The sequence below is a fragment of the Schistocerca cancellata genome, chromosome 4 (assembly GCF_023864275.1).
Source record: "Schistocerca cancellata isolate TAMUIC-IGC-003103 chromosome 4, iqSchCanc2.1, whole genome shotgun sequence".
Classification (NCBI taxonomy): Eukaryota; Metazoa; Arthropoda; class Insecta; order Orthoptera; family Acrididae; genus Schistocerca; species Schistocerca cancellata.
In genome coordinates this window covers 819,179,615-819,206,534 of record NC_064629.1, presented here as the reverse complement: position 1 = coordinate 819,206,534, position 26,920 = coordinate 819,179,615, and the positions used below count along the sequence as shown (strand labels likewise).

Genomic DNA, 26,920 nt, shown 5'->3' with positions numbered 1-26,920 from the left:
GACCGTACTGTGTACCAGGCTTCTGTGATTCAGAGTAGCCCTTGGCGTCACGTCGCGTAGTGTGCTCGGAAGAAGGGTAGTGGGTGCTACGCAATGGTGAGTTTAAGTTATAAGATTAGGCGAAGCTTTACCGGTTTCTTATTCCATTTAGATAGAATGTGATTATTTTACTTAAGAGTTCTAGAATAACCTAACGCGAAACAAATAACGTTTCCAGTTCTTATCGTTTTTAATGATGGAAAAGTTCGAAACTTTGCCGCTCTGTGGTTAGTGTTGGTGCTTAAATTTAGTTTTACTATGCTAACTGATACATATGTAGTATTTCTTTTCCGGCTGTTCAACGTATGTTCAGTTTATTGAACGTTGCGTTTTCCTAGTATGTCATTCAGATAAAAAAACTATATACACTCAGGACATAGTTTTCACTCCATTTTGTGTACATAGAATTAATCAGGTGCTGTGAACTCGCATCCGGTCACGAAGGTTATGGGCCAGACATCACATGGACATGTTGTCACGCACTCATGATGAGTTTACGCGTTAGTACACAACTGTTACGAAGATCCACATCAGTTGTCTGTGGAAAGGTCCCGTGTCAAAGCAGCATCCGCTGTATTTGAAGCCGCTGTTTCTGTTGGCATTGTTGTAGAGCAGAGTTTCAGCACGCGAGTTGACTTGTATTTCCTCTTAAATACGTGCTCAAGAGTGCTCATTTTTTGCCTCATGTAATGAATAGCAAGCGTATGTCAAACATAGAGACTGCAAAAATTTCATTACTTCACATAGCCATTTAGACTGCTTAGAAAGCATAGAACAATGTATCTTAGATAGTAATCATTTGTTATTTCAAAAGAGGTGTTAATTTTGATACCTTGAACAGGCTTGATTTTTGTTTTGAAAGAAACTTGGATATGCATTTACTAGATCATAGTAGATGGCAGTCGGCAACTTTGACAGAATAAAGGACGCTGGAGAAGCTTAAACTACTTCCGTGTCAAATCAGGTATTGCTTTTGTTCGTAAATTACTTGGGTTCACATCCATAATAGTAATTTCTTATGCAGTGCACATTGCATCTGATATAAATAGGCCTACATATGTCATTATTAGCAGTAAGTTATATTTATACTGCAGTTGGTAATATATACAATCTGTTCTTCATATAACACCTGACAGGCTACCATGTCTGCATATTTGATTTGCTTTTAACATGTCACAACTGCAATATGCAATGTGACCGACTGGCAGTTTTTTGTGATTGTGATATAGAGGGAGGGGCAGGCACTTCTTAACAAAGTAATTAAAATAGAGCTTTAAAAAGAGTACCTAATTGTGTAGCAATTCATAATTTTCAGAAACTTGACAGATTCAGTAGGCAAACCTGTCCTCCTCCCCCCCCCCCTTTTCCAAAAAGAAGGGAAAACACCTAGTTAAATGTCAGAATTAAAATCTCATCTACTGCTTAATTTCCAAAGAATTTAAAACTTTTTGTATCATATTTTCATTTTTTACTAACTTGCCAACTTCAAGCATTAATTGTGGTCATTAATATACCCAAAAAAGAACTGTAATTGTGAAAGAGTTAATTAAAAATATTTTCTAAACTATGACAGTGTTACTGTCATAAATTTAGCTGTCACATTGTAACATGAATTCATCAATTGAAGGAATTACTGTACTGCTTTAAAAGAAAACTTGTATGCGAACTGATCACGACATAGTGTCAGTAACATTTCTGAGAAAATTACAGCCAGTTCATATTTTCCCACATCAGAGCTGTCACTAAACCATGTAAAGCATTGCGTGTAGTGTAAGGGGGTGTGGGGGGGGGGGGGGCGGCAGGGAGGATTCCAAAGTTTGTGAATGGACTTCCAATCTTCAGTGGTAGGGCTAAAGTCCCAAATTCAAATTTAGGTCTTCTGTGGTGCCACAATATTGTTAAAGCAAATGCAGGCATGGTTCCTGTGATTTGAACACTGTACTGTAGATTTCCTTTACTGTCCTTGACCAGTCAATCCGTATTTCACGTCATGATTTAATTCTCAACAGGAAATTAAACCATTTTTTTCAGTGGTGGAAAAGACAGCTATTAGGATTTTTAAATTTTTGCTCTAGCAAAGGAATATAGTGTTATAAGTTAGCAATACTTACTGGAGCTGCTAGTCATTTAGGTTAAATAAATTATTTTGTTGTGAATCATCTGTTGGGAAATTTGATTTGGTCCCACAGTGTATTCCACAGTAAAAAAGCTGTAAGTTGTAGCCCATACAGAAAGGGGTACACAAAGTATAATCTTAAAATACTATTATTGCCATTTGATGTTCATTACAAATTTAGAATAAAAGTAACATAGGTTACTAGGTTGACAAGGTACAATACATCCATAACACTTACTGACAATAACTCATTATGGAATATTCTACATCTATATTCTTCAAACCACTGAAGTGCACTGCAGAGGGTATGTCCCATTTTACCAGTTATTAGTGCTTTGTTACTCATGTATGGTGCACAGGAAGAGTGACTGCTGAAACCTCTGTCCATGCTGTAATTAACCTTCACAGTTCCTATTAGACCAATAGGTGGTTGCAGGACCTGTATTCGTTATTTAAAGCTGGTTCTTGACATTTTGTAAGTAGGCTCTCACTGTATAGTTTCGAATCTGCAAGTGTTGACAGTTCAGTTCTTCTTTTGACGATTCCATATGTCCAACATCCTGTACTCACTCTTGCTGCCCTTCATATCTATTCACTATCCCCTGTTAGTCCTATTAATGAGACAATGTAGTTTTCTTCCCTAAAGATATTGTCTTTTAATTGTTTTCATCGTGTAAGCTGTGTTATGTTGGTAGTGGTTTGAAGAGTTGCTATTGCCACAGCCTGAACTGCTTGATACTGTTTAACTTGATCTTGAGGGAGAAGTCAAATTGTTTTTCTTAAAAATGAGATGGTTTGTTGTGGAGCCTCCTCCTTATAATATTTGAATGCAGCTGAGGCTTGTTACATACTGTCAGCTTTCACGTTTCATAGTGATGTGATTGTACCTAAAGCTGTATTCTTACTCTGCAACTTACTTCGATTTTGTGGCCCCATAGGTCCTATTTTACTGTAATCATGGCCTTGACAGATAAACTTTTTGTTGCTATCTCAAACTGAGGGATAATTTCAGTGCTTTACAGCTCCTAATTTCATATTTATAGATCTTGAAATATTGTACTCATGTATTCATTTTCTTATCTGATGGTAATATACTGTCCCAATCTAGTGAAATATGCACTCTGCTGTTAAAAAGTGAATACATCTACATCCATACTCCGCAAGCCACCTGACGGTGTGTGGCGGAGGGTACCTTGAGTACCTCTATCGGTTCTCCCTTCTATTCCAGTCTCGTATTGTTCGTGGAAAGAAGGATTGTCGGTATGCCTCTGTGTGGGCTCTAATCTCTCTGATTTTATCCTCATGGTCTCTTCGCGAGATATACGTAGGAGGAAGCAATATACTGCTTGACTCTTCGGTGAAGGTATGTTCTCGAAACTTTGACAAAAGCCCGTACCGAGCTACTGAGCGTCTCTCCTGCAGAGTCTTCCACTGGAGTTTATCTATAATCTCCGTAACGCTTTCGCGATTACTAAATGATCCTGTAACGAAGCGCGCTGCTCTCCGTTGGATCTTCTCTATATCTTCTATCAACCCTATCTGGTACGGATCCCACACTGCTGAGCAGTATTCAAGCAGTGGGCGAACAAGTGTACTGTAACCTACTTCCTTTGTTTTCGGATTGCATTTCCTTAGGATTCTTCCAATGAATCTGTCTGGCATCTGCTTTACCGACAATCAACATTATATGATCATTCCATTTTAAATCACTCCTAATGCGTACTCCCAGATAATTTATGGTATTAACTGCTTCCAGTTGCTGACCTGCTATTTTGTGTTTCTGTAATGTTGACTGCTCCAAAGCTACAAATGACATGCACTCCTGGTCAATAGACCTTCTATGTTAAGTGTTATTGACTGGTTTTATGCAAATGGCATCAACCTAAATTTTAAAAATACACAACGTATTCAGTTCAAACAAAAGCTTATAAACGTTAAAAATGTAACCATAGTTCCAAACTAACCTGTTATGTCAGTGTAAAATTGCTTGTCCCAAATCAAGACTTATCATGCAAATGATGCATGAAGTGTGAATCTAAGCTGTTACCTTACATATCTGGAATGGAGTGAGAAAATATCAGTTCTGATGTCATAGCTAAACTGGCAATGAGACAAGTACTACACAGTAGTGCTTTAATCATTCAGAATTTAGCTAGTGATTAAAAGCAGCAACACTTATATGAAACTGAAACTTCAGATGTGTTTATCATAAGAATTGACAACACTTACACGTATCTACATTAATATTTCACCTCTTTACTGTAACAGACCTTTGACAACTGACAGGATGGTTTTTGTGTGCCAAACGTGAGTCTTCATTGTTATGTTAAGTACTGTAGTGAAAAGTTGATATCCAGATTTGTATGTGTGCTCCTTGTGTACTATTCCATGGATTTGTTTAAAATTACAGGCAGATCAGCTAACAGAGGAACAGATTGCAGAGTTCAAAGAGGCTTTCTCCCTCTTTGATAAAGATGGTGATGGGACAATCACCACAAAAGAACTCGGAACTGTGATGCGCTCACTTGGTCAAAATCCAACAGAAGCAGAATTACAAGACATGATAAATGAAGTTGATGCAGATGGTAAACTTTGCATATTTTTCCTTTTCTATTGACTCGTAAAACACTGAAAAGCAAACGTACCATCAAATAGGATAAAGTTGACTGACTTTGGACTTTAAATACTTCAAAACCCAGTAACAGTAATGTATTGGTTTTTCTTTCAGACCCTGGGTACTGAGCTGTAGTAGCAAAATTTTTGATCTGTCACCTTTTGCTCTAACAGATAATAAAATTTAAAAAAGCTGTTTTAGTCAACTTTATCCCCAGGTGGGGGTGAAATTGATGAATTCTGTTGTAATTGTGGATTGTTTGTGGCTCAGGGTGACTTTGTTCTGAAATGTCCAATAACTGAAAAATAAATCTGGTACAATAATTAAATCTTAACACCAGTGTCATAACAACATTACAAAGAAAGTTTGACAAAAAATGTGACCAGATTTCTTTAGCACTAAAAACTGGCTGACCACCTTTTGTTTTACTAAGATGACCCTGAATCCTATTTATTAGGGTTTCTTTGGTAATTTGAAACATTTGGCTGTCTTTCTTAATGTTTGTTTTTCCATTTAAAATTTCTGTAAGGCACAGTTCTAAAACATACAGGCTATATTTCTTCTATTCACTTCTTTTCATTGTACTCACACACCGTTTTTCGCACTGACAACTCGTATTAACTGTATGGTGCAGCAAACAGAACAGCGGCCTAAAAGACAAATTTGCAAGTTAACATACACACACTTCATCTTTCCACCATTAGACTTGTTTGTAGAAAACTATTGTTGGATCCAGTGAGTCATTGTCGCTGCATTCATTGGGTCACATTCTTGCCACATCCACAATTTTTTTCATATAACTGCTGAAGCTGACAGTCAGCCTCACTCTAATTCCACCAAGAATTTGCAGTGTCTATAAATAGAAAAGTACAATAGATTAGGTTTTGTTATTGCTCTAGTGGAAGGTCGTTGTAAAACATACACAAGTTATTTTGTGTTTTATGACAGTCACATGAATAAGTTTTAGCTCATTAAGTTAAAGAAAAACAAATCCTTCTGAAAACAAGGAGTATTCAGAAAGAGATTCAGAACATTGTACATTGAGCCATTGCCACAAATTAAAAAATGTATCACCAGTATGTAGTTATGACAATTTTTGTAACTTCATGGTGAACTTCACTCCATCTGATAATGTCAACTGATCACTAAACTGACATACATTTATATTATTAATAAATGTAGGTCAGCAGTTTTATGGATTTTCAAACCAGAACACTGTTTCTTATTTTGCATTTTATGTGGGAGTTGATAGACTGAATCTGTTAGTGGTACATTTTTAATAAAAGCAAAAGAAAGCTGTAGTATTGGTTTCATGCATGTGACATTTAGTTTTCAGACATTGGTGGAAACCCAGTAAGTACTGATTTTTAGATCAGAGCTGGAAAATTAATTTTCCATTCAGGATTACAATGAACTGGCTGTACAGGTACTGCATTCAACATCATTAGATACTAGACATTTGTAATCCAAATGTATTTCTGTAGCAGTGTCACAGGCCAAACTGCTTAAGGCCTTAACTAACCAGTGGGAAAGGGTGTACTTGGAATGTTCCTGAGTGACAACTAATGGTTGTAATGTTGTTAATATTACTCATGGCAAATATTTTTGAATGGGGTAAATACAAAACTGACACACCTCATTGTGGTAGGTCCCCAGTCTGTCTGTTTAGGAGTGTAGCAAAGAGGTGTGCTTGAAATTAATTTTCCTCCTGTAATTACATACATTAGCCAAATTTGGTAGATTCTGTATTATGTAATCACCATTCAGAGATTATGCCTTAACCTGACCCTGCTGGCAGACTGCTGCCTAAAACACAGGAGCAATCTAAGATTATGAAATTTGATCATTGTATCACTGAACTTCCCAGCTGTAATTGTCAGTAGATGAATCTTGGTGGTACTGCTGCTTCTTTATTCAAGCAGATCCTACTTTGGCATCACAAGGCTGAATGTACCCCATTCCAGGCCATCCCACATCAGAGAAACTTTGAAGTGGTGCTGGAATTGAATCCAAGTCCTTCCACACAGTGCTAACCAGTTAGAGGTGGTCATTCTGTATTTAAATTGTTTTTCTGTTACATACATCAAATTCGGTAGGTTTTCTGTTTTTACTGTTTATTTGTGTAGTGTTTTTGCATTGTGTTGGAGATGATGATAGAAAGGAGAGTGAAATCTGGTGCTGACACACAGCTGCTTCCTCCTCCTCCTCCTCCTCCTCCTCCTCCTCCTCCTCCTCCTGAAGAGGGCCACTGAGCTTAACATCTCCATCTGACAGACGAATCACCATCAACAGTTTCAGATGCAGTCACTTAGTGATGGAGAGAGGTTTGGAATTTATTCTGGGACATTGGTGCAGAATGGTGATAGGGAACTATTTGCCAGCATCTTTCCTCCCCTTACCAGCCACCATCAGAATTTGAACAGGCTTACCTCAGAGTAGAGCACCACTGCAAAAACATGAATAGTGACCTCAGCCATGGAGCAAGGTTTTATTTAAGTGCTTATCAGTGGGTTGGGACATAAATCTATTGCTAAATTGGATTAAAAGATTTTAATTTTACCAAGAAATTGAGAACTTACAGAATGTGAAGAATCTGCTTCTGATGTAACCTTAAAAGCAGGAAGGCAAGTGTTTGATTCAACACTTATCATAAAATTACACGGTCAGTGATGCGTTATTTACCCAGTCAACACATGTGCCTACAGAGTATTAGAGTATACAGTTGAGTTTGCTTATTAGTGAAAGACAGTCAGTGTCATTCTTACTAAAGATGTCAAAAGCAGAAGTAGCATCCAGCATACTAAAAGGCTGGATGGTAGGTACATTAGCGTTGACAATATTTATAAATGTCCTGGCATGCGACATTTGTAGCTCTCTAAAAGTGCATTTATGAGCCATATCTTATGGCACTATAACAGTGTAGTGTTGCTGCAGTGTGACTGCAACAGATGGCAGTTTTATTGTATGGCTGGGTAATATTGCTGATATCACAGGTAGTTGCCATTTATATTGGTGAGGGATTGCTGGTGTTGCCCACCAAAGGTGGAGAATATTTTGTATTGTAGGGCAATATTTGTCCTTATCTCTAAATGGTTACCACTCACTTTCACCTTTATTTCCTACATCTCCCACTGAGAGCAGTTCTCGGACAAATTGCTTGTAAGAGAGATTCTGACATTTTGGTAAATTCTGGAACATGTATGTTCATTAGTTTAATTTCCTGAAGCATTCCCCTTGCTTAAAGATCACATCAGTAAAACCCAATTTCTCTTGATCTTTTTAACTTGATTCCTTGTGTGATGTTAAAACAGTGAGGTGGAAATGTGTCTAACAATTTTTTAAATATTTTTTGTTAGTCTGACTTAGTAGTAGGATTAATAAACAGGAAGAGAATATTTGCAGAAGCTAGGCCTGTTGCATTATGAGTATGCTTAGTCATAGTTAATACAGCAGAAATGTTCAACAAGCCCCAGTGGGAGATGATGAAAGAAAGGTGCTGCATGTTGTGGAGAGACATATTTTCAAAGTTATGCAGGACCAGATTTCTCGAATGTACATTTCACATTATAGCCACATCATCAAAATTTGAGATATTTACATTATGCAGAATATCAATAATAGTTGTATTGTGTGCATCTCTAAATGAAATAGAGAGGAGGAAAATAATTCTGGTATGTTGTGTAACCTGCATAGCATATTGTACATTGAATTCAGAATGCAAAGGTAATTAAAATCCTAACTTGTGGGGAAAAAATTGCCTATATTATGGAGCATTAAGTGAACATTTATTTGTATGTCAGATGTTAGTTTTCACTCAGAACATAATGTATTCCATTTATTATTATTAATATTATTGTCATTATTTTTAGGAAATGGTACTATTGACTTCCCTGAATTCCTCACTATGATGGCAAGAAAAATGAAAGACACAGACAGTGAAGAGGAGATAAGAGAAGCCTTCCGCGTATTTGACAAGGATGGTAATGGTTTTATTAGTGCTGCAGAACTAAGGCACGTTATGACAAATTTGGGTGAAAAGCTGACTGATGAAGAAGTTGACGAAATGATAAGGGAAGCTGATATTGATGGTGATGGACAAGTTAATTATGAAGGTAGGAAACAGCAGCAGCATTGTTTTTTGTTACTTGTGTGTGTGTGATCTTGAACGTAGCTTTTCCCCCATATGAAATGGTACCTGGGATTATCTGTTTTCAGTTGTTTCTTCTCTCGCATATGGCTCTTTTGTGTGTTGTAGATCAACTTACCCATGTTTTCTTCTGTCAGAGGAGGATGATTGATTTCATTTGCATGTAGGCACTTAAATGTTCAGATTGAAGTTGCTGGTACAAGAACAGTTCACTTGAATCCTAATACCACAAAAGTATTACAGAAGAAGTCTTTAATTTTTTGTCTGCCAGATATTCCCTCATATTGTGTGGCTGATAAGTTCTTTAAAATAGAAAATGCTTTAGTTGTCTTGCATGATAAACAGCACAAATCTTTTTTCTGGATATGTCTTCCCTTGACCATATTGTGCTCCACATGACTGTGACCCTGTGCCCCAAATTAGTTGACTATTCTAAGCTTTCATTGCAGCTAAGTTGTGTATAAAGTTTAATTTCAGTATGTGGCTTTGCTGTCAGCTTTCTACCAGTTCAGTGACAGCATAGATCTAAAATATTTTAATTACTCAGCTCTCATGGCTTCATTCATACTCTCACGGAGTGTGAAAAAGTCTGATATTTTGTGTTGAAGCTGCACTGAAGTCTTTATTACAAGACATAATTCTTAGGTATGATGTGGTGGTAGTGGTGACCATAATACACATAATATCTGCACACACTAAGGTGTGCAGTTTGATTTTTTAATGCTGAAAGTTACACATAAATATTATGAAAGAATTCAGCCATGTGTAAAATTGTATAACATTTGGAACTGCATTCTGAAATATTATCATTGCAATTTTGATTATAATACTTTTTTATTGAAAATGGGACAAAAGTGAGATTTATTTCAGCAGGTCTATTGGTATGGGTGGGGATGGGTACAGAATTTGCAGGGGTTGTCAGAAAGGAATTGTTCTGTTGGTGTTAATAGATTATAGTCATAGTTCATGGAACACTAGTTCAGCTGAAAGGTATTGTGGAAATTCATTTGTGTCAAGTGTACATTTCTCCTAAAAAGAACTGTAATGCTAGTACTTATCTGTTATATCTTTCCTGAAATTACCAATGCGGATTGCCTCTAACAATTAATGGAAGCAAATCCCAGGGATTCCCTTCCAGATTTTTAAGATTGTGCGTGAAACTTTTATTCATTTAGAGAGTGGAAGATCATTTTAATACAGGGACCTTCAGTGTATTTCTATAGTTTGAAAGAAATATACCACTTTAATCTTTGTTTCAGGATGTAGACATTATAGTAAAAATGAAACTATTAATGTTCCCTGCAGTGAAGTAGTTTCATTACCTAGAGGTAACAGCTGCACTGATGGTAAATTTGTGGTGGCCAGGTGCAATCATCAGTAGACAAGCTCTTAAAAAAAGTTGTACTCCTGAACATTGAAGAATTTGATGATTGTATCTTACCACACACATAATAATACTTAGTTTCAAATTAAATTGTGTAACTGTAAATATGTCAGACCTATAGCCGTGACTTTGTATGCACAATAATGCTTGTATTATGAAGTGGTCACTCTTGATTGCAAATTTCTCCTCTTGCAGATTTCCATGCCCTTGCTCAAATAATTTTCACTCGGTGTAGCAGTTAGACTGGGCTCAGGCCAAAGCTGTCTAAAGTTCCGGTGGTCAGTGCTTTAAAATGCTTTTTCGGAATGTTATTTGTCTTCAAGCACCCCCAGTATAAGGTTCTCAGTGACTTTTTGTTTCATTATTTTTTTAATGTTTATGTATAGTTTTTACTTTTCTAACCCATTATTCATGCAACCAAACAAAGCATTGCTGTGCATCGTACAGAACATTTTAACCCTGGACACAGTTATTGTAGGTTTAGTCCATTTTACTGACTTTAGTTTCTTTGTCACTGTTGGTACATGATTTTTTTTCTTTGCAAGCCAGTCTACATAATTTTCATTTTGTGAAATTGAGTGTTTAGCTAGTTAATGGACAGTAAATGTAAAACAGCAGCTTTTAACAGTCCCTGCAAATTGTGTTAATGACTAGAGGACTGAATTAGCTTCTTTTGTAATTTTTCATGTTACTAAATTATGTAACTAGCAGACTTTTTTGTCCTATAACATAGCTGTATAAGCTGTTGGCAGTGGAATTAAGTGTTATAGTTGCAGTTTGAATGCAAGTGTTCCTGAATCATTACTAATGGCATGGTTGTCTTCTCACACAGTCGTAATAATTATTGTATCTGCAAATGAGGGAGGATCTCTAATTGTGTGCTTTGATAAGTTAGTTGTGCTAAGCAGACGTCTAAGATTTTCTGCAAGGGGCTGTCATATTTTGTAATGTGCGGTTATATAATAAACTGACATTCATGAAGTAACTGACATTATTGGGATTAATAAGAAGTGTCTCCAGTAGAATGTTCAGCGTCCATTTTATCTAATTAGAATACTCAGTTAATTGTAAGCATATTTAGCATTGATTTTGTGTAGGCTTGGGGTAAAACTTTTTTCAGTTCTGGTAATACCTTTTTCACAATACCAATTTCTGATTTTAGCTTCCTATCCGAAATGTTGACTTTATAGCCATGTTGGCTACTGCTGAGAAAAATTAAAACCTTAAACATCATTATTTTTATTTTTTATCCATTTCTCACAGTGTCCTCCTTTGTAGATTTTAATTTTCTTGGCATTCCAAATTTTAATCAGTGCTAAATAGCATGCAACAGTTCACATAGCTTGAAAATTAGTCTTCACTTAAGTGTTTGACATTCACAGTATGCTTTTTATATTAAATTTAGTGATACTTTTAAGATTGTTTGCCATTTTAGTAAGGCAGAAACTGCTGTAGAGCTGCATGAATAACAGATAAATGGAATTATCTTTTGCTGCTAAGAAAGAAATTCTTACACTGCAGTGTTATGAATATGTAGATGTTGATTCACTTTGTGTTACTTCTTCTAGTATTTTGCAGTTCAGAATTGGTAATTAGTTCCCCATTGTTTAGAATTTGTTCCTGTTTGTATGTGAAGATATTTGGTTAATTGATATTCTTTGTAGTATGTATGTTCTGTTGCAATGCTTGAGAGAGAAAAACGAAGTTGATGCTCTTGTAATTAGTGCAAGTAGATGAAGTCTCTGCAAGTAAAATTAAGGCAGATAAATCTTTTTGACAATTGAGTTTTTTTAATTTCATCATAGATATATTCATTTTTTGTACTGAGAACTAATATCAAACTCGTACAAAAAAGCCTGCCTATTCATAATCAGAATGAATTTAGTTTTTATTAATGTAGGAGTTAGTACAACAACGAAATATACTGTAAGGAAGATAAACGAGGAAAACAAAATGACTGTTCAGGCCTTCAAATGTTGGATACTATAGTACATTCAGTGCCAAATTTACAGTATATCTACAGTGCCGAATGGAGTGGTGACATGCCAGTCAACTCAAGAAAACTTTCGTGTTCTGGTAGTAAACTGTTCACTCCTTGCAATTGACATTCGTTTTTTTTTTCCCCCTGGTCAGTGTGGAGGGATGTGGTGGGAATGTCAAGTTAGCTTTAATAGTGCTTGAAGTGAAAATGGGAAACCTGTACAAGATTTGGTTTGGGGACTTGGTATGACCTCTGAGGCTCCAAAGGACAAAATTATGCCCAGAATGTTTTGGGTGGCATAAACCACTCTGAGATTAATGTGAAGATGTCTGTTGCTCTGGATAAATCCCATGTCGATTCATATTCATAAAAAGGTGACCAAAGTGGAAGGGCTTTATATTAGTGATCAGTTTAACTGTTTGCTTGTAGCACAGGAGATAAATGTGGTAAAATCAGTTCTGTCTATTCTGATAGACGACTGGAAAAGTGAAATGGGTGAACGGGGTTGGTACCTAATGTTACATCCAGGGAGCAGGAGGAATATCATTGTGCAACAATTAGTCATGAACTGTTGGCATATTTAAAGAATGAGCCAAATCTATTTGGACAGTAAGACAGCTGGTGAAACAAAAACATGTTATTGGAAGATTTCAAAAGGCAGATTCTGACTGACACTAGCAGCTCTTCTGAAACAAAACAAAAATCCACAAGAGCAAATAAAGAATGAAATAATGTTAGTTTTCTTTCATTCAAAAGTTGATTGAAATGGAATGTGTGTCTGCTAAAGGAATAGAGGAATGGTAAATTTTACACAAGTGTGTGTTTGAAGGTTATGGTCCACCATGTTTGAGAAAATATCAGGTACCAGATGCCCTAATGTGAGGGAGGCACTGTTCAGATTCGCTGTGGAAACTCTTCTCTAGATCCTAAAGTCAGAGTGGGGTGGCACAGTGTTTAGCTCACTGGACTTACATTTGGGTGGATGATGGTTTCAAATTCGCATCTGGCCATCCTGATTTAGGTTTTCCATGATTTCCATAAATTGCTTCAGTCAAATACTGTGAGGGTTCCTTTGAAAGGACGTGGCAGACTTCTTTCCCCATCATTCCCTACTCAGATGAAACCAATGACCTCACGACTTCTTTCCCCAAATCAACCAACCTAGATTTTAAAGTCCAGACTTAGGTCCCCTGGACTTCTTTCCTCAAACAACATGTAGTGTGCAGTGACCACTGCAGGAAATATGGCAGTTGAGCATGAATTTGTGATCTGTTAAAAGATCTCCTCTGCAGTAGATGCAGTTACAGCATGTTTGTAATGGGTCTGGATACATTTTGAGCACAATAAGTATACACATAGTGCTGTTTTACATAGTTCCCATAATTTTTTAAGTTACTTTGACTTGGGAGTTCCAGACTGTTCTTATATTCAGTGAAAACAACTAAAGAATCACATATCTTTTGAGAAATATGAACAGTAATAGTTTTAAGCAATGAACCATATATTGCTCTAATAGTAAAGCAGTTATAATTTAAACAATTATTTGAAAATAGTCTGTTCTGGTTTGTTGCAAAGAGGTTAATGTTTTATATGTGCAGTGCTTTAAAATTATGGCAGTTGTCTTTGAAATCATCATAAGTGAAATCCCACTTTCTCAGTTTTGAAGAAAATTGAGAAAAAAATATCTAAAAATGTGACAAAATATAAATGTGGGAAATAACTTTTTAAGCAGTAAAGGTTACGTATAGGATCTCTCTTGCCTATGTGTAGTTTATAATATGCTCTATACTCCCCAGGGTCTTTCATTACCTAATTAAGGTTATCCGATTTTTATACTACGTTTAGCTATTGATATAAGTAGAACTGGCAACTGTCCGGGAATTATAAATTTTGACTTAATTTCATTTGTTATAATGAATATTTATGAAAAGCCTGCACTCTTTCATTATTTAAATAATGAAACGCTGCACAGTTAAATTTTTTTGCTTTGCATGGTATTTAGAGAATTTCTGATTGTCAGGTGCAGATATTTACTCAGTTATTGTGATATTTTGCCTCCTGCACTGTCGTAACTTTTTTGTGGTTATAAAGTGCTGTGCTGCCTTTATGATGCAGAAAACCATACATATGCAACCCATCACTCATACTGTTAGTGAAACATCACAAAAATACTTAAGTAAATATTCTTACTTGACAATGAAAATAAATTCTCAGTGTCATGTTATGCTTAAAAAAGTACGTAACTTGTGCAGTGTTCAGTTATTCAAACAAAAACATTGGAGCAATGCAAAGGGAAGATAAAGGTGTCACATAGCACTGCTAATGGCCAAACAACTAAACACTCGAAACGTGTGTAATGCAAAGTTGTCATGATGATCACAACCATTATGAAGTGGTGCATGCACAGAAGGGACCATTTGAAAACTGTTGAGAGGCCATGATACCTTCATTTGAATGAACCTGGTTTCTCCCATCAGCCGTCATGTCAAATAGAGCTCAGCAGTGGCAGGAACACAGCACAAATTTTTCAGATTCTTACTGACTTGGATGTGTTGAGTAGAGCATAAAACACTACTTTTGAGGCCAGTGCCAGGCAAGCTTAATTTTATGCCCATTGCATCAGTTTGTTCTTCAGACAGTTTCATAAACTGTAAATCATGCAAAAAGTGTATGGTAATACAAAACCTGGTGTGAATTAACATTGTGAACATACACAATTTAATGGGAGTGATAAAAATGTTTTAGATTGTTGGAAAATGTTAATTCTGGGAATGTAAAAGTGGTCATTTCTTTTAGTATGAAGAATAAAATATGCAACTGAAAAAGAACCCTAATTGAGATCAGAGATGCAACTAACATGTCAGCAGCTCTGACCAAATCCACATCACTAAGAGGTAGCCTGAATACAAGAGTATGAGCAGCTGGAGCAGGGTTGTGCAAATATGACTTTCCTTCATACTCATGTTTTCAACATTTTGCTCTAACAGCACCTTCATGGCACTGACTTTAAAAATTTTACAGTTCTCTGAATGGTGTCCACAAAAGCTGTAGGGGTTTCTGTTCACCAGTGAAGCATAGTTGACAAAGCATAGGCAAATCACTTGTAGCAATTACACACTGTTGACTTAGAAGTGGATGGTGTGTGTGGTGTGTTTCAAAAATAGCTTTACTGATGACTAAATAGTCTCAAGTATCTACAGATATGCTGCCAGTTACTGGAAATCATTCTACTGGGTATACAGAAATCCATGTGATGCCATCATTACTGACATCACCCATTCTTCACAAATAACTACATATCTGAACATGCTATTTGGAGATTATTGTATTAATCATCTGAGGACATGGAATGGCCTGTGTACTGACTAGAAAACTCCAGGGTATTATCTGTGTGGGAGGGTGGAAGTAGAGGTCTGCTATTACACTCCAGAAGACAAGAAATGCTATATAACCTGACTTTGACAAGTCCAGATGAAATGGAGAGAGGATCTTTCATATTGTGAAGAAACAAAATATCGATATAATAGGGCAAAACATACACAATTCAGTGTCATGACTTACTGCTGTATTTCCTTCTACTTGAAGTACCACAATATTAGCAAAAAACTTTCTACTGATATGTTCTGTTACAGCTATGAAGTCCAGATGTGGGATTTCAGTGAAGTGGTCAAAGCAAATTGAAACAGAATAAGCACATTTGAATAAAGCCTTTTGCACATTAAGTACCATTTTACTTTGGCCACTTCATTCAAATCCTACACTTCCATTTTGAATAGCTATGTAACACTGCCAGGTCAGTAGAGAAGTTTGTTGTTCAGATCGAATACGAAGTCACAGCACTGAAATGTTTCTGGTCGTAATATATTGATGTTCGTTTGTGTTTAAGTTCCCCCTCTTAGATCTTGAGTAAGTGATCACAGTTCTCATGGTAAGACACATAGTTTCCCATGTGTACTATTCATGCCAGTGTTTTTGGAATGATTGATTTTATATTCTGGGTAGTTTTCTGCAGTTCTGAGTGTTAGAGATAACATACTAAAAGTTGTTAGTGAAAACTACAGCCTGACACACATTCACTCCTGCTGGATATATTTAAGGTGAGCACTCTTAGCAGTCCCGTCAACCTAGCTTTATTACAAAGCTGAAAATTTCACCTTGTAAACAGTAAATGAATGCTGTTGACATGTGGAATAGCTCATTTCACTAGTTTCCAAGCTAGTGCTCTTCCTCTAGTTGTAGCAAACACTGACCTATGTTCCCACTAGTGGCTCTAGGGCTTTCCTCCAAGCGAGCCATGTTGTGAAAGGCATATTCATTGCTAAGGAAGTGGGTGCTCTCGATGTAGTAAGAATACTAGCAAACAAATTGATTTTGTTAATACATAGTGGAAAACTGTTATCCATTTAAGATATTAGTTTCTGACCACTGGCCTTGCACTTGAGTGACTTAGTAAAAATTTTATTTTTGTTGAAGGTTTGAAAGGTTTGGCTGATTTATAGATCTGAAAAAGTTTAAGAATGAGGAATCATTATTGGTTCTGTAAGGTGTAGTTACTATAATGTGAGCATTTTCAGAAAAGGTGCCAGCTACAAACACCCATGGATGTGTACATTTGAATTCTGAAATTTTTACATAGTTACTCTTGTCAATCAAAATTTACCATCAGTTAGCAGACTACTGCAAGCCTTCTATACCAGCCTTTTACTGGCTTGTAAATGGATTTATAGGTAGTGAGTGAAGTGACATGTTGCTTCCTGAAAATAGGTTGAGAGCTTGAAAAGTATATGTTAAGTTATCCATTTTGAAAAAATGTTATTTTAGTAGCTTACTCAAATGCCATAATCTTGTGCTATCTTAATGCCTTTGTGTGAAGATTGTAGGGTCTGTAGACCCATTTCTTTTTCACACTTAGTCACGTGTATTATCCATGGATAGAGCTTTTTGGGAATTTTAACTGTTCTGGTATAATGTTTAAATCTAGTCTTTTCCAACATACGTTGCTCACATAACTGCAATATTTTCTTATTTCCATAAATCATACAAGTACCCAACTATAGTGTTCTTGAGTAAGTTGAGCAAATCATTTTTTCTACTTCCTTGGAAAAATTAGTTCACAGGAAAATGATTGAGGGATGGAGGTAATATTTGGTCGGTGCAAGACATTTTGTATTAACCCTCGAGCAGTTTAACACGTGGGCATGTGGCACACTTTGTGCAGTGTAAAGAATAGTTGCCCTTTGTTAACAAGGTAAACATGTATGAGCAAAATCAGTTTAATCTTAGTTTAATTAGACAACGTTATCATAAACTATGATATATATTACTGTTTACTGAAACAATAACAAGCCTTTCATTATGGACAAATGCAAGTGTTATCCTCAGTAATGAGCCCCTCAGAGCATTAAACAGTAAAGTTGGATCAGATACCTGACAATTGCTCATTTGATTACTAATTATCTTGTAGATAATGACCCAATTATAGGATTCTGCTGCAAGCTCGGAATCTGGGTGTTTTCTTGCATGGATTGTAAACTTTCTTGCCTACATTGCTGTTTATTTTATATTACTGCTGTTCATTTGGATACATGACAGCTTATTACTGTGTTACTGGAAGCAATAAAGAAGCAATAGGTACAACAGTGGAACAGAACAAAAACACTGTCATTTGTTATTGGTGTGCTTTATACACGGGCACACTCACTTGAGGGTTAACATAAGTATAAAAGTTACAGTTTTGGCAGCACCTACCATACATGTTTCTTTTTAGTTTTGTTTATGTTCTTCAATTTATGCAATGTGAAAGTTGATATGATAGTATATAGATCGGCAAATGTTGGGAAGTAATGTTTGGTTGTGTTATAATAGTTACTGTGACACTGCTCTTATTCTAATATTGGTTTATGTTGGTAATTGCTGGTATTGCTAGTAATTTTGCATGGGTTGTAAATGTATTTTATGTCAACATTTTTGATTTGTGTGGGAAAGAAATATATCCTTTCCTTAATTCAGACTTTTCCTTTATTATAAATGTGGGCAAAATGTACTGGAAAAGTGAGCCTTTGATTTCTGGCAGTTATGTAGAAGTGTCACTTACCTTCAAGTAATTCTGTTAGGTTGGGGATAATTCAGTTAGGTTGTTAATTTTTCGTCTTTTTGCATTTGAAGTTGATTGTATTCTTGGCAGGTTGCATTATTCATGAGATTTATTTCTTTAATATTGGCCAGGGAGTTACAGGTAGCCCTTGTGGAATAACATTGTGTTCCTTCTGTCATTTGTATTCTGTCTGGTGCCAATCAGTGTATGTTTACGCAAATTGGGATAGTCTGTTATGAATAGTTAACATTCTGCTCAGAAATTATTCTGCTGCTATATTTGTCATGCTTAGCCTACTTAAAAATTTAATTACAGGATTTGTGCTTCATATAAGGTTTTGTACTGAAAGCTGATACTACTATAAATCAAAAACTTTCATAGTTGTCAAGGTTCAAAACAGTTAATTAATATTATGCTGTGGTTTGAGATTTTCTTGAAAATCTTAAAATTTCATCTGCTGAGAACAGAACTCTTTTCTAATTGAACTCAATTTTTGTTGCAGCTACAGCCCTGCAGATGTGACATTGCTTTTTTAAATTGTGGTTCAGTTTGGCTGTTACTTTTTGTCAGTCATTACTGATATTTTCGTACAGTGAAAAGATGTTTCATTTCAGCTTCAGCTCCAAACACTAGATGCCATTTTGCTTTGTCTTCATCTTTATCATTAAAATTATAAGTCATCTGTAGTAATCTCATATCAGTTCTTTCTTCACACTGGGTTGCAGTATCTGATCAGTGTTAATCGGGCATGGCTCTTGGTCTTAATGTTGTAGCTTTTTCACTGTGTATTAAATGGAGTGATGAAATCATCCTATCTCTCTTTCCAAAAATGGATTGATGTTCCTCTCTTTCTATGTCATCTGTTATCTTCATTGTCCCACATAATCTGCCCCATAAAAAAATTACTGTTTTCCTAATGGTTCTGTTCTATATAAAAGTGTTAGTGATACTTCTTTCCTTACCCAAGCATATGTTGAGATCGGTGTTGGTTGGCTCTGCATCCCCACCCATATTCTCAACAATGGGAATTTGAATTCCAGTGTAAATAATCTGAGTGTTTACAGAGCTTCCTATTAAGCTATAATCTCCTTTTATTAGGATAAGCACTTTAGAAATGTAATTGACTTCTTCACTAGTTGCCTGAATTTTTGGTGTAACTTGATTCATGTGTCCATGAAGAAAACTTCTTTCCTGTTTGCCAGGTCTCCACATTACAAATATATGAACATAACAGCACCAGATTCTTGGCCTTAGACAGCTCCCAGTGGCTGTTCATATATTTTCCCCCATGACATTTGACATCACTGGACTTGGGGAGGACTAGAAAAATAGATATATAGTTATGAGCAAGTTTACATGGTTAGGTGACATGAAGAATAATGAAGGAACAAGTAGAGGTACATCAAGGCAGTTGTCAAAGAGGGAATAGGATAAATAATATACAATGTAACTTGACAAAATAAAGAGCCTGTGAGTCTTGAGTAAATGTGAAGATAGTACAGAGGGGTAATATATAGTCTGTTATTTTAACTGGAGGAAAGAGGACAATTTAAAGCTTGTTTGTTTGTTTCCTAAAGTTGAAAAGGAGTGCCCCAAGTCTTCTACAGGGGACTATTGAGGGTGTAGAGAGGGGGGTGGTTTGCTCGATAGTGGTAGTGCAATAGACACTGGCCAAACTGTGCTCATTATAAATTGTGCCACCCCTCTGTAGAAATGTACACAGCAATCTGTAGCAAGCCACAAGGTACATTGATCAGATATTGAAGCCAAGTGGTGCTCTCTGCAAATGGGTCTGGAAAGTTGGAATTTTCAAGTTACTAGTATAAACCTGAGAAATTTTAATGTGCTGGATATGATAGTCTTGAAAAATAGTGCAAAAGGGATGGTCATTAGATAACAAAGAAAGTAAAAACAAAATGGGGTTGTACCAGGCTTGTAGGATCTGAGTAACATCATTTCTATGCTAGAACTTTGTTAAACCCAAGTGCTCATTTCTGTTCCAAAGTATATGGGAGAGTTTGTCCATACATACAGACATATTCAGGCATCTCTTCGCAACCATGGAAAAATTCAGTGTACATAGTCATTTAGTTCTTTCACTTGAATTCACTATTTTGTCTACATATTTATGTATACAGATATATTGGTTTGCAGTGATTCATTACTAAGGCATGAGACTGCACTCAAAATTTTAGCATATTGCTGTGTGCTCAAGTTTCTGCTAGCCTTTAAATTTTATAGATGTGATGTGTGTGTGTGTATTGCTGAAATGTGCTCTTCATGTAGTAGTGTGTGAAGCTTCTTTTTGCATTGTTTGACAATTGTGGATTGGCAGTTGCTCACCTTAATACTTAAATTTTCAGAATTCGTCACAATGATGACATCAAAATGAAGTGACAGTTCAAAGTTGACAGTGGTGGAGAAGAACGCTGAAACCAAGAATTAATGAACCTGCATTTCTGCTTTCCATTTAACACTTCTTGACAACACTTCTTGACAAGAGTAACTAAAGTGGAAAGAAGCTTGAATCAGTTCAATGTATCTAAGTGGTTGTATAAAAGAATTAATGAATGAAAATTTTTGTGTGTAGTTTTCTTTCATGTAATGTTTTATCCCCAATGTGCAGTTTGCAGTTTTATTGATCATATATTCAAAATTGTGTGTGCATTTCAACTGGATTCATGCTGTGTAGTTCTTAAGTACTTAATGCTACTTACAGAAACTCACCTATTTGTCTTTCCTATAAAGGTAACAACAAAGTGTTACAGAAATCCTTTCATGAATGTTGGTCATTTGTGTATATTTTTAAGTACTTTTCTAAACCCAGTGCTGCAGAAAAAAGTGCTGTGGTGAAGGGGTGGTTGTTCCAGCCTCTGACATTCCTTCAGTAGCTTGTACAGAGTGTTTTGTGATGTGTCCTACACTTCTGAAATGTAATATGGAGTCAATATCAGTGTAATGGGCAGTTTCTTGCTTCACTGGACTTCCTTCACAGCATCACTGCCTACTTCTGCTGCACTGAATGTAAAAGACAAAATTGATCTGTTCCTTCATGTGAGGTATTGTCTGACAGTTATTTCATTCCTTTCCCAGTCTGAGATTTTTCGTATTGTTAGTATAAACAATGAGTATGTGTTAAATCTTTAAAACTATAAGAATACATATTTGTAAATTGTCTTCAATAAAGAATTTCATTTATTGTGTATCATGTAAAACTGTTAATAGTTAATATATCTTGATTGGATTCTTAACCTTCATTCCTAGCTATCTTGCAAATTAGTTTGGAAAAATGTCAGAATACAACATGCTTGGCAGGCAGAACCTAGATTCCTTCTGTCCTATCTCAGAGCTAAAAGTGCAATGTGTTGTAGAGAAGTTGTACAATAAACTATTACTTTTTGGCTGTGAATACCTTCTGTGCCAATTTTTCAGATATTTAATGCCACCTGTGTTCAATGTTACCTGTACCATTATAAACTGAAGTTGGTGTCAGAAGTTTCCTTGTGTACAAATCAAAGGGCCAGAGGGGTGTTTCAAATGGAAGTAATGAAAATGCAAAACTTCTGTGAAAGGGTGAAATTTTTGATAAAGAAAATATGGTCACTTCTTTTGCAGAGAATGTTTCTGGCAGAAAAACAAGATTGGCCTGCTGTACAAACCATAAAAGTTAGGGTCGCATTCTATAGAATACACTTGAAGTGCTAGATTTTAAACTGTAGTTAAGCCTTTAACAAGGTGTGTGCATGCATGCACGCACTTTCCATTCAGATCGGTTGAGAATAGTGAGTAAAGTGGAATAAAGTTTGAATCGGTTCCATGTTTCTAAGTTTTGAGCAGTATTATGCATTTGGTGTGAGCAGGAAAGAGTTGTACATAATACAATATTTGTAATGCATATGTAGGGCAAAAAGAGGAAATTGTGGTTGAGGATATTTCACAGAAGTCCTTGAAAATAGTGTAACAATTTTGTTTCCAGTGAAGCAGGTTCAAAAGTGGAAACACAACTGGCAAGATTCATCTAAAGAACTATGAAATATTTAATGAATTCCACATCTAGTAGCTCTTCTTTATAAGTTAAGGGTATAGGAATAACTACTGACTGGGGTTAAAAATTTAATGTACATTAGGGATCAAATATTTTGAATATCTTAAAGTGCTGTATTCATTAGATCGGTTTCCTTTGTAATAGCATCACATAATTACTTCCTTAACTGCCTCTCACCTGTGTTCATGTACACTGAAATGTTTTGCAACATATAGATAGTAAGGTTTTGGAACCTATTAAGAAATTGTGCTAACAAGAATGTGTACTTCAGGTTATAGATGCTGTAGTATTTGTCTGAAGTAAACAAAATAATTAGCCACAGGTATGTTTATTGCTGTCAAAAACTGTAATGTGCACTTCCAAAGCAATTCAATTTTACTATCATATCTTAAGAACTGAAATTTTGTAGATAAGAATACTCAGAGTAGATAGTTACAGAATAAAAAAATCTAGGTGAGTGCAGTAAAACATAACTTTGTTTTTGAAATTGGATGGTTGGGGCATAACAAGTCCATAAGATCATTTATTTCCCTCCTTGGCACTGATTGAACTGAACTGTCATCTAAACAGATCATTTACGAAACATTTCTCGGAAATAATCAGCATAATATTACTGTTTAATACCTGGTAGGGGAGATGTTTTATATTACATCCAATCGTCTTTCAGCCTTTGTCCCACTTCAACATGGGGTCGGCCATGTTAGTATGGATTTCGTAGTGTTAGTTGCAGAGGGTGGCTGGATGCCCGTCCTGCTGCCAGCCTGAACCCCAAGGATGTAAGTAGTGTACCCCACCTGTCTGCATCTACTGTAAGCCATGAAATAGTGCAAACATTTTCAAATGTATGCGAGTCCGGTAACTGAGGCAGGTGGGGACCAGCCCAGTATTCACCTAGTGGATGTGTAAAACCACCTAAAAACCACATCCAGGCTGGCTGGCATATCGGCCATTGTTCGCCAGGCAGATTCGATCTGATGCCGGCGCACATACCCAAATCCAGGAAGCAGCGGGTTTTGTATAGTACATCCAATGATGAATACAAATTGTAAAAATTTCAACTTCTGGTAGGTACTATAAATTGAACTATCCTCGAAGTTGGGAAAGACAATACTAAAATTTTGTGATGGGAGTACCAGTTCTAATGTATGGGTCAAAGTAGTATGCCAGTCAATGGAGGTGGATTGAAGCAACAGAGATGAGACTTAAGAACACTAGCTGGTGAGACTCGATCGGATAAAGAATAGTGAATCCAGAAATGAATTGGGTGTCGAGTGTGTGTGTCATAAAATAGAACAGTACAGAAAGATATGGAATGAACTAATAATAAACCTGAAGGGAAAAAGTGATGTCGGATATCCTAAAAGATGGATAGATTGGCTGCAGTCCACTTGAAATTGGAACAGGCAAGAATCCCTTAACCTAAACTAAATATGATGATGATTAGCTTATTTCAAGAGGCTTTAGTACATTTTGTACCAAAACATTATGCCTACAATTTTATAGAGTTTACAACCTATGGACTTGTTCCCAATGTAATTTATGTGGCAAATCATTTCCAAAAGACAAGCAGCTTTGATTTCCTGTGTAGTGACCCAATAGGTGGAATGATAGGATGGTTGGCCATAGGTTTGTGTTAAATGGGCTGAGAATTATAAGGGCCTAAAGCACACTACCTTTGATTTTGAGATTGTAGCATGTGTGCATACTCCTGGTGTACTTGGCAGGGCACAAGATTGACATTTTGTATGGGGGGGGGGGGGGGGGGGTGTAGGCTGGTGGTTACATCAGTGGCAGTTAGGTCAGTTCCTGGTGACCAGCTCTCAAACATGTTGTGGGCAGATTGAAACATCTACTCGGTGTAGTGTTATCTAATAAGCTACTTCAGCAAGTAAGCAGTTAAACTGATAAGTGAATTGCCATTGTAGTGTTACAGCAGAGGGCTTGCAACAGGTTGGCAGTGATTATATTACTGCAATATTTATAGTACAAATTGATATCAAGCGGGAAATTGAGGAGCTTGGAACATTTCATATACATCCCAGAAGATACATGTAGTGTTGTAAAATCAATAAATGAATCGGCTGTGATTGAAGAATACCAGTAGCATACTGAAATCAAACCTGAATATCATGCTTTTCACAGGCAGTTGCCTTAATTGTTAGTCTATTTTGACATGCCTCCAAATCTGATTTAAACATTTTGTTCTATTCTTCCCAAACAAATAGTCAAAGGTTTTCTATACCAGAATGGGATCACAATGGAGGAATATGGTTTACCTTGCCACGGGGAATGTGTACTAAGTGGATTAGATTTAGTGGACTGAAGCAGGGGGATGAAATTATATTTATGGTGTGTGTTTAGAAAATGGATTCTAAATGAATGAATATAGCATGACTACCTAATCAGTGTGTGTACCAAGAAATATGTTTAAAGTGTATCCAGAAACAACACCTCTGACCCAAGGTACTTCCTTTTGATTCGTGAAGACATGTCAGACTGAGCACTCACAGAAAATTGGAATACAAAAGATAGCCAAATTTCCGTTGAAAAAGTATACAAAACGTGTATTCAGTACCATTTTTATTTTAATTTTCACTCACAAAATAAAAAAAATACAATACACACGCCTATTTGTTTCAAAAACCAATAGGAGAGGTTACATTTGCGGTCCTGAGCCATTTTATTAAATTTACTTGCCAATGACAGGTTTGTTGAGATGCAATTTTCTGTGTGGACAGATGTAACTTTTTCATACGGTGGTAAGTCGCAGAAGTAACAGAAATCGCAGAAGTCACAGAAATCGCAGAAATAGCAGTGGCGGAGGGATACACGACCTATGTTCCTTAACTGCGACAAATCACAGTTAAGAATAACAGATACTGAAAAGTAGCATTCACAAAAATCACTGATATCGGAAAATCGCAGTTTAGCCCATCACTAAAATTTAGTATGACGTGGAGAGCAGCTTATGCGAATAGTGTCTACAAGATGGGCGGCCGTTCATCTGGAGCGATATTCGTTCTTTGAAAAAATTGAAAATCAAATTTCACAAGTATGTGACACCAATCATAGTAGCCACGTACACGGCTAGTATTTTTGAAATTTTCGTATTTTTCTGGGACATGTTTACTGCAAAATTCTTCAGCGGTTGTTAATTTATACGTTTGTAAGGAAATCTCTTCGTGCAAATGTATTATCTCCATACAACTGCGCAGTCACATACGTCGATTCTGCAGCTGGAGAAACTTCACAAGGCGATTTTAAGAACCGCGACAGCTTCTCCGTCTTTGAAAAGTCTAGGAATCTTGCTGCAAATTCCTTCTTAAGATCTGACAAAAAATTTTAGAATACTGAAATGTCTGTTTAAGAATTATTTTTATATTCAAAAATGGTTGAAAAGTGACAAAGTAATCGACTTACAATTATTTTTTCGAAGATAACCAACTTGCGACGCACAAAAGACACACTTCGTATAAGATCGTATATTAATTTCGCATTTCACTGTAGCCCGCTACCGAGCGCATTTAAATGTTTCAGAATGTCCTTCAACAAAGCCACAACTTGCGCACTGCGTTCGTTTGCTAGGAACTCAGATTGTTTCTTGCTCCTTGTGAATCCGTTTCGTAAGAAGGACGCTACTTTTATTTGCTAAAAACGTTCAATTACTTGATCTTTACGTAGTCAACGAACACTGTTGTATTTCAGTAAGTCAGAAAGCGCCGAATCACACTCAGAAAGAAATTCTATGCACTGTCTGTGCTGTAGAGCAGAGAGAGATCTCGTACAGTTAATCAGCTTGATAAAACCTGCCCATTACTTCTTTCAGAGTCACACTGTTTTCCAAAAAGGGCTGCCTCGTGAACTATGCACATACTAGTAGCCCAGCATTCTTATCTCTTTACTATTCCTCTTTCTTTGCCGATCATTGCTGGGGCCCTGACAATTAAGACACACCATTTTATCATAACTAATGTTTTGATTTTGTCATGAAGTCATCAAAAGTCTTGAATAGGCCTAAATCTTCTCTGCGAGTCTTGCCTTTCAACGGTAATGTTGCTTGTAATTCTTCCCTAAATTCTTTGCTTTCAATATTCAAAAATCGCATTAAAATGATAGACATTCGTTCTTCATCAACAACGTCTCACGATTCATTTAGTGCTATGGCGTAGCAGGGCGCATTCTGCAGACGCTCGAGCAACCTACCTTTATTTTCAACAGCCAAAATTTCGGTTCTTTTTGTATTACTTCTTGCTGACAATGGATTACCTTTAATTTTGCAACAACATCCTTTTCCTCTTCAAAAACGTCAAGGCCATTTCCAGAATACTTTCCTTTTTTTTACGATTTGAGTCAGAAAATTGTTTCTGGTGTTTGTTTAGCGTCGAACACAGACGCGTTGCTGCTTCTGCAGATTTTTCTTGCTCGCTCATAGAGCGAACTAGGAGGGCCCTGCTTGTCTTGTAAGAGCTAGATATGCCTGGAGTTTTTCTTTGCGAGCTT

General features: G+C 36.4%; 1 protein-coding gene across 1 annotated transcript; it reads left to right on the top strand.

Annotated features, from left to right (window-relative positions):
- Positions 1–21,786, top strand: LOC126184839 (calmodulin). Its single transcript, XM_049927446.1, has 4 exons — positions 1–96; positions 4,566–4,740; positions 8,639–8,881; positions 20,739–21,786. The coding sequence occupies exons 1-4, from the start codon at positions 94–96 to the stop codon at positions 20,765–20,767; spliced, it is 450 nt and encodes a 149-aa protein (XP_049783403.1). The 5' UTR covers positions 1–93; the 3' UTR covers positions 20,768–21,786.
- The last annotated feature ends 5,134 nt before the right edge of the window (positions 21,787–26,920 follow it).